This window comes from Lepus europaeus, chromosome 12 (genome assembly GCF_033115175.1).
Source record: "Lepus europaeus isolate LE1 chromosome 12, mLepTim1.pri, whole genome shotgun sequence".
Lineage (NCBI taxonomy): Eukaryota > Metazoa > Chordata > Mammalia > Lagomorpha > Leporidae > Lepus > Lepus europaeus.
The window spans coordinates 91,422,120-91,433,772 of record NC_084838.1 but is presented as its reverse complement, the minus strand read 5'-3'; the positions used below and the strand labels follow the sequence as shown (position 1 = coordinate 91,433,772).

The window sequence follows — 11,653 nt, the reverse complement described above, 5'->3', positions numbered from 1 at the left end:
AGCGAGGTGAGAACACTGGGTGTCTCCCTCGGGCCCTGGTTGCTTCATGTGGAAGTGGGTCCCAGGATTGTGTGTGCAGGGCTAGAGGGTGGGGCAGGGTGAGGTGTCAGCTGGGGGGCTTGCCTGGAGCAGGGCTCAGGAATTACTGCCGCAGTCAGAGATACACGGGGAGGGACTGGTCCATGGGAACCAAGGGCAGGAAGGCAGCAGGAGAGACCACATGAGGCTCCCAGGACACTTTGGTTCAGTGGCTTCTGGAAGCTTCTCCATGCCCTCATGCAAAGCATCTCAGTGCAGCTTCTTTAGCAGGAGCCCTGGGCTTTAGGGCAGGTAACTTTTGCCTTAGGGGCCTCAGTTTATTGCACTGTGCAATGGGCACAATGATCACCAGTACCCACCTCCCTGGTGATGGTGAAGTGCTCACTGGGCGCATGGGTACAGGTCGGGAGGGCAGTCCTAGCGGGCTTAGTCGGGGCTGGGCTCCCGAGGCTGGAGGTATTCCGCTCTGGACCTTGCCTGGCCTGGCTGTTCTGTCCGGACACGGTGGGCTGTGAGCCCGTGCTTGCTCATTTGGACAACCGGGCCTGCGGCGCCCAGAGCTCCCGCGGCTGGGGGCGCTGCGGGGTGGGAGTTGTAGGGTGGATCGCGACCGCGGGAGGGCGGCCGGCAGGTGGTTGCGCGCGCCCGTAGCCAGGTGGGCGTGCCAGGCCCCGCCTTGCCGGCAGGGGCGGAGCGAGCTAAGGCCGCGCCCCCAGCGCGCCGGGTCGGAGCCGGTGCGGGAGCGGAGGCGCGCGGAGCCGGCAGAGCACGCGGGAGCGCGGTCCCGCAGCGGCCCGGCCAAGGAGCTGCGCGCAGGAAACCGAACAGCGCGACGACACCCGCCCAGCGCGGACCCGCCCAGAGACCTCGGCCCCAGAGCACAGACCCCAGCCCCAGAGCGCACACCCGGCCCCGGAGCGCGGCCTCGCCCGCCCCGGCCGCCCGGCCGCGGGCATGGACGGCGCCCGCTCGCCCTGTGAGTGCCGACCCCCGCCCGCCGCCTTTGTGTGCGCGCCGCGCCGCCGCAGCCCCCTCCCTGCGCCCCTCCCGCGTCCTTTGTGGAGCCGCCGCCTGGCCGGTGCCTCCCCCCGCTTCGGGCCTCCCTGTCCCCTCTGCTGCCACCCCCAGGACAGCCTAGCGGGGCCCTTCCCGAGCCGGGGCTGGGCAGGGCGCAGGCCCTCTCCCCGCGGCCCCCAGGTTCCTTCAGCCCCGGGGGGACTCCCCAGCAGGTCCTTCCCGGGGTCCCTGGGACAGCCCAGGGAAGGCCCTCTCTGGGGCCGCAGCTGAGCCCGACACGGCCCCCTCCCGCCCCGAACCTCCCGGATCCTTTCTGTAGCCTCCGCCTCGGGCCCCCAGGGACTGGCGGCCCGGGAGGTCCCTCCGCGGCAGGGCTGGGCAGGGCGCGGACCGGCGGCGCTGTCTCATCCGCGCCGGGCAGGTGCGGCAGGGCGGGCGCTCACGCGGGCCCGTGCGTCCTTGGCCCGCAGAGATGGACGGCGATGGCGGCCGAGGCGCCCCCGGCGCGCTGACGGAGGCCGGGCTCCGGGGGCCGGCGGGCATGGCGGAGCCGCGGGCGCGGGCGGCGCGGCCCGGGCCGCAGCGCTTCCTGCGGCGCAGCGTGGTGGAGTCGGACCAGGAGGAGCCGCCGGGTCTGGAAGCGGCCGAGGCGCCGAGCGCGCAGCCCCCGCAGCCCCTGCAGCGCCGGGTGCTCCTGCTCTGCAAGACTCGCCGCCTCATTGCCGAGCGCGCCCGCGGCCGCCCCTCCGCTCCCGCGGCCGCCGTGCCGCCCGGAACCCTCGGCGGCCCCGGCGCCCCCACGGACCCCGGGCCCGAGCCAGAGCGCGCGCAGCAGCCTGGTCCGGACCCCGCCGCGGCCGCACCTGCTGCCGAGCGGGCCCCGGACGGCGGCCCCCGGGAGGAACAGGGGGCGGCCGCTGTGGGGCAGGCGGGGCAGGAGGACGCGGGGGTGGCCGAGGCCAAGCCGGACCCGGGGGAGCCCGGGCGCGCCCGCCGGGAGGAACCCGGGGAGGAGGAGGACGACGAGGACGACCTCAAGGCCGTGGCCACCTCCCTGGACGGCCGCTTCCTGAAGTTTGACATCGAGCTGGGCCGCGGCTCCTTCAAGACGGTCTACAAGGGGCTGGACACGGAGACCTGGGTGGAGGTGGCCTGGTGCGAGCTGCAGGTGAGCCAGCTGCAAGGGGGCTGTCAGTGCGCGGGCTTTGGGAGCCCTGAAGCCCCTGCGTGTCACCCACCGCGTGGGTGGCCGGCAGGACCAGCCAGGTGCGCATGCGTGTGGTGGGCGTGCTGTGTCTGCAGGGGTAGGGTGTGTGAACCTGCTGGGTGTGCGCGCGGCGTGGAGGGCGTGACGGTCGGCCCTGCGCCTTCCCGCTGGCCTGACCCAGGTGGACGGCACAGCTGGATCTCGTTAGAAGCCTGATGAGGGTTTCCGGGCCTGTGTCTAGGCCCTCCCAGGGTGATCTGGGAAGCTCTTGAACTGCCTTGTAATTAGTGCTTTGCTGTGCCCTGCCAGGTTGTAGGTACCCCAGCAAGGGTGGCTGACCGGGCCCTGCGCCCCTCTGGCCAAGTCCTGCGAGGCCTGTCAGCCACCTTCCCGGGCGCTCTGTTCACAAAATGGTCGTGTGAGGTCTTAAAACCAACTCACGCGAAAGGCGGATGGCAATTTCCATAACCTTACCCTCATGCGGGCTGTGCCAGCCCCGGCCCAGGGAGATTATATAAAAGGCAACTCTAGCCGCGGCCAGGGCCAGCTTTGGAAAAGGAGGCAGCTCCTGTCACTGGGTGTTTATGGGTCCTCCCTCGCTGGGGCGGGCTGGGGGGGAGGTCAGCTGTCATGCGGGGCTGGCCTAGGAGACCGCTTGGAGGTGTAAGCCTATCCCACCGGCCTGTAACATTAGCCAGCTTTCCAGGGCTGGGCGAGCCGGGGCAAGCTGGGTGCCAGGGCCGACAGCCGCGCTGCAGGCCGCCTGTGTTTCTGGCTTGCTGCAGGGTGTAGGAGCCGGGCTCATATGGTGGGTGTTGACCTGCCCTTCTCCCAGGACAAAGAGCCCCAGAGGCCTGGCCTCCCCACGGCCCCGCGTCCTGCCGTGGAAACGTGGCCATCCGTGACGGGGTCAGTGGTGTCCTCGGGGGTCATTTGGGAGTGGCTAAGGAGCTCCTCTCCCTCCTGGCTCTGCAGATCCCAGGCCCCTCTGCGAGGTAGCCTTGGTGTGCAGGCTGGGGCTGTGGTCTGGGGTCCAGGGGTGTGCTGGGCGTTATTACTGCTGCATGAGGGGCAGAGGCAGTCTGGGGAGGAGGAGCAGGTGGTCTGCTGTCGCCAGATGACCAGCATGGTGGCTCCGGTGCCTGCTGGTGCTGCGGCGGCTGAATGCCTGAGAGGGTGGGGGACAGGCTGGGGGTGCTGCAGCAGCCTGGTCCGAGAGAGAGCTCGGCAGCAGATCCTGCTGATCTGGCCGAGGCACTGCGGGCCATGTGACTCCCCGAGCACGTTAGCTCCCCTTCCCTTTAAGGAAAGGCCGGCCGTTCTGCCTTTGGGGCTGCCTGCTGTGGGCAGAGCTGTGTGGGGTGGGGCCTGGCCGCTGTCCAGGGGTCCCTGGCTCCTCGCTGCTCTTGTGCGCCCCCGAGCCGACATACATCCTCGGGAGTGAGCTGCCTCCAACAGAGGGGTCTGAGACCCTGCTCTGTGTGTGTGTGCTCTGTGCTGTGAGCCCCACCGCAGGAGACATGGAGCAAGCCCCCAGGTCGCTGGTGAGGAGACTGCAGGGGGCACGGTGAGATCAGGGAAGAGGGCGCTGCCTGGCACAGAGGGCGGGGTGGGGCCCCGTGTGGTGTCCTGGGCGTTGGCCATGGCTGGGAGGGGTGGGGGGAGTGTAGCCACAGCCCCCCAGACCAGGGCACAGGGGAAGGTGCTTCAGGACAGGGTTGGGGGTGTCAGCCCTCCAGGACCTCACCCAGTTGAGGGGCATCCCCGGGGAGCTGCCAGGTGTGTTGGCCCTGGGGCTGGGGAAGGGTTGCTGGCACCTTGGTCCCCCGTGTTCCTGGGTGTCGAGGGCTCCTCACCAGGAGGGTCTGTTGGGGCGTCGCCTGCAGCCAGGGTGGCGTGGAGGAATCCCTCCACCTCCCTCTCCCCTGAGTACCCGTGCACATCAGGAAGCAGCCCCGCCCTCAGGCTGCGGGCGTCAGGGCACCTTGCAGGGCCTGATCTTGTAGACCAGGTGAGTCAGGTGGCTATGTAGTGAGGGCGATGTTTCTCTCACAGCCCAGGGCAGCAAGCTTGCGCCTTCTGAAGTCTCTCTGGGTGTCTAAAGGTGAAGCTTGCACTGGCCTTTTGGGGGAAGCCTTTGTAAGGTCCTACTTCCCTGTCATTTTTTTCTTTTGAATTACCTTTTGTTCTTGGTGCCAGAGCACACTAGTAGCAAAGAAGGAAGGAAGAACCACCCCTGGGAAAACTCCCCCCGCCACTCTCATTCTCCCAACCTTCGCACGGCCTCGTCCTGGTAGGGGGTGTGTGCCGTAGCTTGGGGTCCCTTCTTGGCTCTGGGAGTGGCCACTGGCCCACTGTGGCGAGCTGGGCTGCTCGAGGTGGGCCCCCTGGGCCTGCCCTCTCACAAGACCTCTGGGGGGGTCCAGGGGTGAGGTCCAGACACACTGTCCAAGTGGCATGGCCACAGGGCATTAAAGGGGCACCTGGTGTGGTGTGCCGGTGGAGGGACAGTGGGGGGATAGCTAATGTGTCACCATATGTAGCACTTGCCCTGCCCTGTCCTGCTGCCCAGCACAGCCCTGTTCTTGCCTGTTGTTTGGTATAGAACTTTTTTTTTAAAAAAAGATTTATTCATTTATTTGAAAGGCACAGTTAGAGAGAGAGAGAGGTCTTCCATCCACTGGTTCACTCCCCAAATGGCTGCAGAGGCTGGAGCTGGGCCCTTCTGAAGCCAGGAACCAGAAGCTTCTGGGTCTCTCACGTGGGTGCAGGAGCCCAAGCTCTTGGGCCATCTTCCACTGCTTTCCCAGGCCACAGCAGAGAGCTGGATTGGAAGTAGAACAGCCGGGACTGGAACCAGTGTCCCTGTGGGATGCTGGCACTGCAGGCAGTGGCTCTACACCACAGCTCCGGCTCCTGGGGCTAAACTTTGGCAAGCTCCTCCCTCTTCTTTGCTCTTGGGTTGCTGGATTGACGATGTCTTATGCAGTTCACGTTGAGAAATGCAGCCAGTTCAGGCCCTGGGCCGTTTCCAGGAGGCTGGAGTGGTCGCTGGGCCTTTCCTAGCCTGGCCTGGCAGGAGCCTTGGCTTTGATTCCCACATCAATCCCAGCCTATCCCTGTCCAGGTCCCCCTGCTGTTAGTGGGCATGGAGCCCCAGGCCCTTTGGCTGCTGCCTCCTACAAAAGTCCACTGGGAACTGCTGGGCAGGCTGGGTGTCCTTGTTCCAAGCTGGTGCCCGGCACCTGGGGCCCCGCGTCCAGCATGGGGTCCGTCTACCTAGAGGAGACGCTCGGGCCTCGACGCTTGGCCCTTGTTGGGCATTTCAGGGGCGGTGGGAGTCCTGAGGAGGACGGGGATGGGTGAGAGGAGCTGCTGCTGTTAGTCCCAGACCTGGTGACCAGGGCCACAGGGATGCAGGTCCCCAGGTAGCCTGGGCGCCAGGTGGGTTTTGCTGCTGCTTTGAGCTGCCTGGCAGGGGCAGGGCTCCTGTGGGCAGCAGTGGCTGGATTTGAGGAGTTGTGTGTTCCTGACTTGTCCACGGCCACTCTCCATCTCGGCGTCCCCTCTCTGCCTGGACCTGTGAGGGGATGAACAGGGACTCCAGAGGTGCATCCTGGGTGCTGTCAGCTTGCTCGGTGGATAGCCTTGCTGCCCTGGCCTGCCGCCTCTCCTGTGTCTGGGGCGGCCCCACGCAGCTTGACAGCCTGCATGGCCGGCTACCTCCCAGCCGCGACCCTCCTGACATGGGATGAGAGGCAGAGAAGGGGACAGGGGCGTGGTTCCAGCCGAGGAGGCCGTGGTGCTCTCCTGCAGGGCAGACACTCAGAGAAGGCCTGGCCCACTTTTCTTCACCTCCCAAGTGCTTGGTTTTCTGGGGAGCACCGAGTTAGGATGGTGGTTCGTATTCCCAGCAGAGGTTTTAAGTGCTACGCTGACCATGTGTTGGTTGGGTTGGCAAGAAGGTTGGCAATCACTGCCGAAAGGCCCATGGGGACGGCTCTCCCGCCCTCCTGCCAGGTGCCAGAAACGTGACGTCCGAGCACTCGGGGCCCTCCTGTGCCTGAGCCATGTCAGGAGGGCTGTGTGGTTAGTGGTGTGGTCAGCAGTGAGGACTGGCAGCCCACGTTGCGGCCACCCTGTAGGGGGCACGTGACAGCTCGGGAACCCACAGCTCATTCCCCGTTGGAAGAAAGGGCTCCTGTGACCAACACTGCGCCTTCAGGGGCGCCTGGCTGAGCCTGACTGAGGGCCAGGTCGCTGTGCCACTCGGCCTCTGTCTGGGCCTTCTGACCCCAGGTGAGGACCCAGGGATGTCCACACGTGGGAGGCAAATTGGCACCTGCTGCTTGTTTGACCCGAAGTGTGGGGAGGCCTGCGAGGGGCAGCTGGACACGCCTGCATGATGGCCTGTCTTTGTGTCCTGTCCCCACATGCCCTGTGGAGCGCGGGGTGCGGCTGGAGCAGCTCAGCACCGTGTTCTTGATTTTCTTGACGTTAAGCATATACAACCACACTCTCTGCTGATGAGGCTGCAGCTCATTTCCAGAGGCTAAAACTGAGGCTCCGGTTACCTGGAATGGTCACCAGGACACCAGGCCGGCCAGCTAGGGACCTTCAACAAACCTCATGGTGAGGGGGACAGGGCGCTGGGATGGGGTCCAGGCTGGAGAGGTACAGCAGGCCTGGGTCTTCACCAGAAATATCCACAGAGGACAGAAGGGGTCATTTGGGCTGTGAGAGCCTGGGCCAGGTGACAGCCGCGTTGTCGGGCAGACCTGGTGTGTGACAGCGAGCGTTGGTGGAGGTGTGTGTGGGTTCCAGGCCCGGAGGTGCCACAGCAAACTGGATGGGCTGTGATCCTGGGAGACAGAGTGGATGAGAGATGTGAGAACGGCGGGCGAGGCACTGCCCCCGGTGGAGAGCTGGGTCTTTGGGAGAAGGCCCCGGGGAAGACAGCCCTGTAGGTGCCGGGAGATGGGACCACGGAGCAAAGGCCCTGAGGTGGGAGTGAGGAGCAGACTGCCGTGTCCAGGTGAGAGGTGGCAGTGTGCAGGTGGGGTTGGATTCTGGGTGCATTTGGAGGTCGAGACACAGGTTTTGGTGCAGGCTGAACTTGGGGAGAGATGAGGTAGGAATCCAAGTGACAGCAGAGGATGTGCTAGCTGACCTCCAGGTGGACGTAGGGGAAGAGCTGACCCAGGCTTGGCCTTGAGCCCGCCACTCACCTTCCAGAACAGCTTGGACCTGTGCGTACTCACGGCCCTTCTGAGCCCATAGGCATCTCCAGGGGCCTGTGGCTTGGACCTGGCTTCAGTCTGCAGCTGGAAATGACCAAGGTGACGGCTCAGGCTCCAGGAGAACTTGACCTGGCACAGCAGAGGTTTGGGCCACCTGTCTGGGTCTGCTCTGTGGGCTGTCGGCGTCCACCTGTTACAGTGGGGAAGGGGCTTGGGAAGTCTCGTGGCCAGGCGGGGCAGCCCCAGCAGAGGTCCTGGCACACAGACACCCTGGGGGAGGAAGGCCTGCTGCGATTTCCCAGTGTCCTCTGCGAGCCTTGGTTTCGCTCATTTGTGCTCTGGGGATGGTGCCAGCCGACCCTCAGGGCCCCAAGCGCTATTGAGGGAAACGTGTTCCTCCCAAGCACAGAGGGCCTCGTCAGCCTGTGCAAAGTCAACACTTGTCAGCAGCGGCAGTCAGAAGCAGAGACAAGTTCAAAGTGGCCGAGGGAGGCTGGTTCCTGTCTCCTGCCCTGCCAGCACCTGGGATGTTGTAGCCTTATCTCTGGGTTGCGATAAGGAGGAGGGTGTGGGCTGGGGTTTTTGAAAAGTGACTTAGGCTCTGCCTCTGGCCGGGGCTGTTTTAGAGAATGTCACCGGGGTGCAGAGGGCCTTGCGATGGTTACAGCTTTTCCTACCTCCAAGGGTCTTCATATCCAATTCTATTCCCTAGTGGGTTGAATCCTAAGGGTTTCCTGGAATACCTCATTGCAATCTTTCATTTAAGTTTGCTTTTATTAAATACATATGAATATTTTTTGAAAATAAAGGTGATTAAGACAGTATGGCCTTGATGGAAGAGCAGACAAATAGATCAGTGGGACAGAATAGAGAGCCCGGAAGTACACCCACGAATAGTCAGCTGAGAGCTGACGAGGGAGCCACGTCATTTGCAAGGAGCACAGATGGTCTTTCCGACAAAGGAAGCAAAGCAACCGGACATCCACGCGCCGAAAGTCCCAAATCTAGACACAGACCTTCTGCCCTTCAGAATTCACGTCAGATGGATCAAAATTAAAGCCTGTGGAACTCCCAGAAGATAACCTAAGAGAGCTCCAGACAGCCTTGGGGTTGGCGACGGCATTCTAGTCACAACCAGGGGCATAGTGCATGTAATAAAGAGGAGCCGGCTGCTTGGAGATTAGAAACTTCTGCTCTGCGAACGGCAACAGCTGGGATGGCAAGACAAGCCCCCAGCTGGGAAGAAGTATTTGCAAAAGACATCTGATGGAGGGCTGTTAGCCAGGGTGTACTACACAAGGAATTCGTGACACTCGGCCATCAGGAAACAGCCAGTACATAGTGGGCCAAAGGTGTGAACAGACTCTACCAAAGACGACACGGAGATGGCAGATAAGCTTATTTGCTGCACATCGTGGAAGTACAAGTTGAACGTATGAGCTATGTTACACTATCAGACTTGGGGCCGGAGGGGACCACCAGGGGACATCAGAATGGCCACCACTGACGCCACCACGTGCCGGTGAGGGTGTGGAGCAGCAGGAACTCTTCACTCACTGCTGGTGGGGATGCGAAATGGTGCAGCTACTTTGGAAAACAGTTTGGCAGTTTCTTGTAAAGCTGAGAGTGCTCTTACCAAATGATCCAGCAATCGCAGTGCTTGGTGTTTACCCAAATAAGTAGACAACGTATGTCTCCACACAGAAACCTGTACATGCATGTTTGTAACAGCTTCCCTGATGGTTGCCGAAGCCTGGAAGCCACTGGGACATCCTTCAGTAGTGAACGGAGAGAGAAGCCGTGGTACATGCAGATAAGGGGATAGTGGAGCTAAAAAGAAATGAGTTTTCGAGCCGTGAAAAGACGTGGAGGAAAAGCTTGAATACACATCTAAGTGGAAGAAGCCAATCTGAAAAGGCTCCAGAACTATGGATTCAGTGAGAAGTCAGTGGCTGCCAGCAGTCCAGGAAGAGGGAAGGAAGCAGGAAGAGGCAGATTTTCAGGGCGTTGAGTCTGCCCTGCAGGACACCGTGATGGTGGAGCTGGGTCATCCTACAGCTGCCCAAGCTCACAGAAGGCGCAGTACCAGGAGTGAGTCCTCCTGTCAGCTGTGGGTGTTGGTTAGTAATGCTGTATGCATTTGGCTCATCAGTGACACCAGTGCAAGATGTGTGTGTGTGTATGAGGAGAGTATGGGAACGGCTGTACCGTCTGCTCAGTCCTTCGCTAACCCAGAACTTCTGTAAAAAATATTTGTCTAATTAAGAAAAGGGTACATCAGCTGCATTTAAGTCTGTAAAAACACCTCCCCCCATGCAAATGAATACAACTAGTTCTGTTTTTGTGTATTATCTTCTAATTAGTGAACACACACACACATACACACACTACTTTCCTTTTAAAAGCATAGCTGCCGGGGCCGTTGCTGTGGCGTAGTGGGTAAAGCCACCACCTGCAGTGCTGGCATTCCATATGGGTGCTGGTTTGAGTCTACTTCTGGTCCAGCTCTCTGCTATGGCCTGGGAAAGCAGTAGAAGATGGCCCAAGTCCTTGGGCCCCTGCACCTGCACGGGAGACCTGGAAGAGGCTCCTGGCTTCAGATCGGCGCAGCTCCAGCCATTGGAGCCATCTAGGGAGCGAACCAGCGAATGGAGGACCTCTCTGTCTCTCTCTGCCTCTGCCTCTCTTTAACTCTGCCTTTCAAATAAATAAATGAATCTTAAAAAAAAAAAAAAAGTACAGCTGCCATCACAAGAGGTCACAGCTTTTAAAATCTTTTTTTTTTTTTTTTTAAGTTTGTTTGTTTATTTGAAAGTTGGAGTTAGAGAAAAAAAGTCTCCTGATTCACTTCCCAGATGGCTGTAATGCCTGGGGCTGAACCAGACCAAAGTCAGGAGCCAGGAGCCTCCTTGCATGGGTGCAGGAGCCTAAGCAATTGAACCATCCTTCACGGCTTTCCCAGGCAATTAGCAGGGAGCTGGATCAGAAGTAGAGCAGCTGGGACTCGAACTAGTGCCCATATAAGATACTGGCTCTTCAGGCCGTGCCTTATCTCACTGTACTGGCCCTTTGTCTTTTTTTTTTTTCCTGGAGCATCTTTTGAAACTTGGTTTGCAAGGGGAGGCTGTTGACTCATGATCTTTCCTTGGGGACTTTTCAGAAAGACTGACTGCCATGCCCAGGGGTAGAGCCACGGGAGGTGACCCTGGGTCGTGGGCTCCCAGAGTGCCTGCTTCCCTGAGCACCAGGGCTGGCTGGCGCTCCAGGATGGAGTGTGCAGTGTAGCTCCAGAAATTAGGGATGTGGTGGACATGAGCAGTGTCACGCACATGGGCAGACAAGCAGCAGGTGAGAGAGGAGGGCACAGACCCGGTGCCCCAGGTGGAGAGAGGAGGGCACAGACCCGGTACCCCAGGTGGAGAGAGGAGGGCACAGACCCGGTGCCCCAGGTGGAGAGAGGAGGGCACAGACCCGGTGCCCCGAGTCTTCGGTGGCCACCGCCGGGCATGGTGCTAGGATTTCCTGGCCAGGATTTCCTGGTTTGAGGACTGTCAGGTGCTCCGACCCACGTGTGAGCGAGCTCCTTGGTCCTCAGGAGGCTCAGCTCGCATTCAAGGCTGTGCAGTGAAATCGTGGCGGCTGACGTGGCCTCTGCCTTGCGTCTGCAGAGAAGTGGCTGCCCCTGGGTAGGTTTTAGGGAGTGCTGGGCCAGCAGGCATCGCCGTGGTGGGATTCTCAGGGCCTGTAAAATTCCCTCTGTGTTGGGAAGCTGTCCAGGGGCACATTGGGTCCTCTCTGCCTTCCGTATCTTACAGGTGTCTCAGACTGGCATGGCGCTGGGGAGGGCGTGTCCGGGGAGGTTGCTGCTGGTGCTTCTTGGCGTCCTGCGAACACTGCAGGGTGGGAGTAGGGGCCAGGGGTCCTCCCTGTCCCCTCTGGTGCTGGTGATGTTGGCAGCCTTCGTTGCTCTGAAAATCGGCCCCTTCCCTGACCCGTCTCAGGCCAGGAGCTGCCCTCGAAGATCTGTCTTCCCTCTGGCGTCCACGCCCCACCCCCAGCCACCTTGCTCTCCCAGCTCCAGGTGTGCTTGGCTCTCAGATGGGCTAGGAAACTTTGCTGACCTTGGGTCGTGCCCAGAGTCTGACATCTG

The 11,653-nt window shown here is 61.4% G+C and overlaps 1 protein-coding gene across 1 annotated transcript in view; it reads left to right on the top strand.

The window, feature by feature from the left end:
- Window positions 1-1,528: 1,528 nt before the first annotated feature.
- The window catches only part of WNK2 (WNK lysine deficient protein kinase 2), a 116,366-nt gene continuing 106,241 nt past the window's right edge, over window positions 1,529-11,653 (top strand). The window contains exon 1 of the mRNA XM_062208503.1: window positions 1,529-2,224. Within this exon, the coding sequence (XP_062064487.1) occupies window positions 1,529-2,224 (696 nt within the window). The remainder of the gene's footprint in view (window positions 2,225-11,653) is intronic.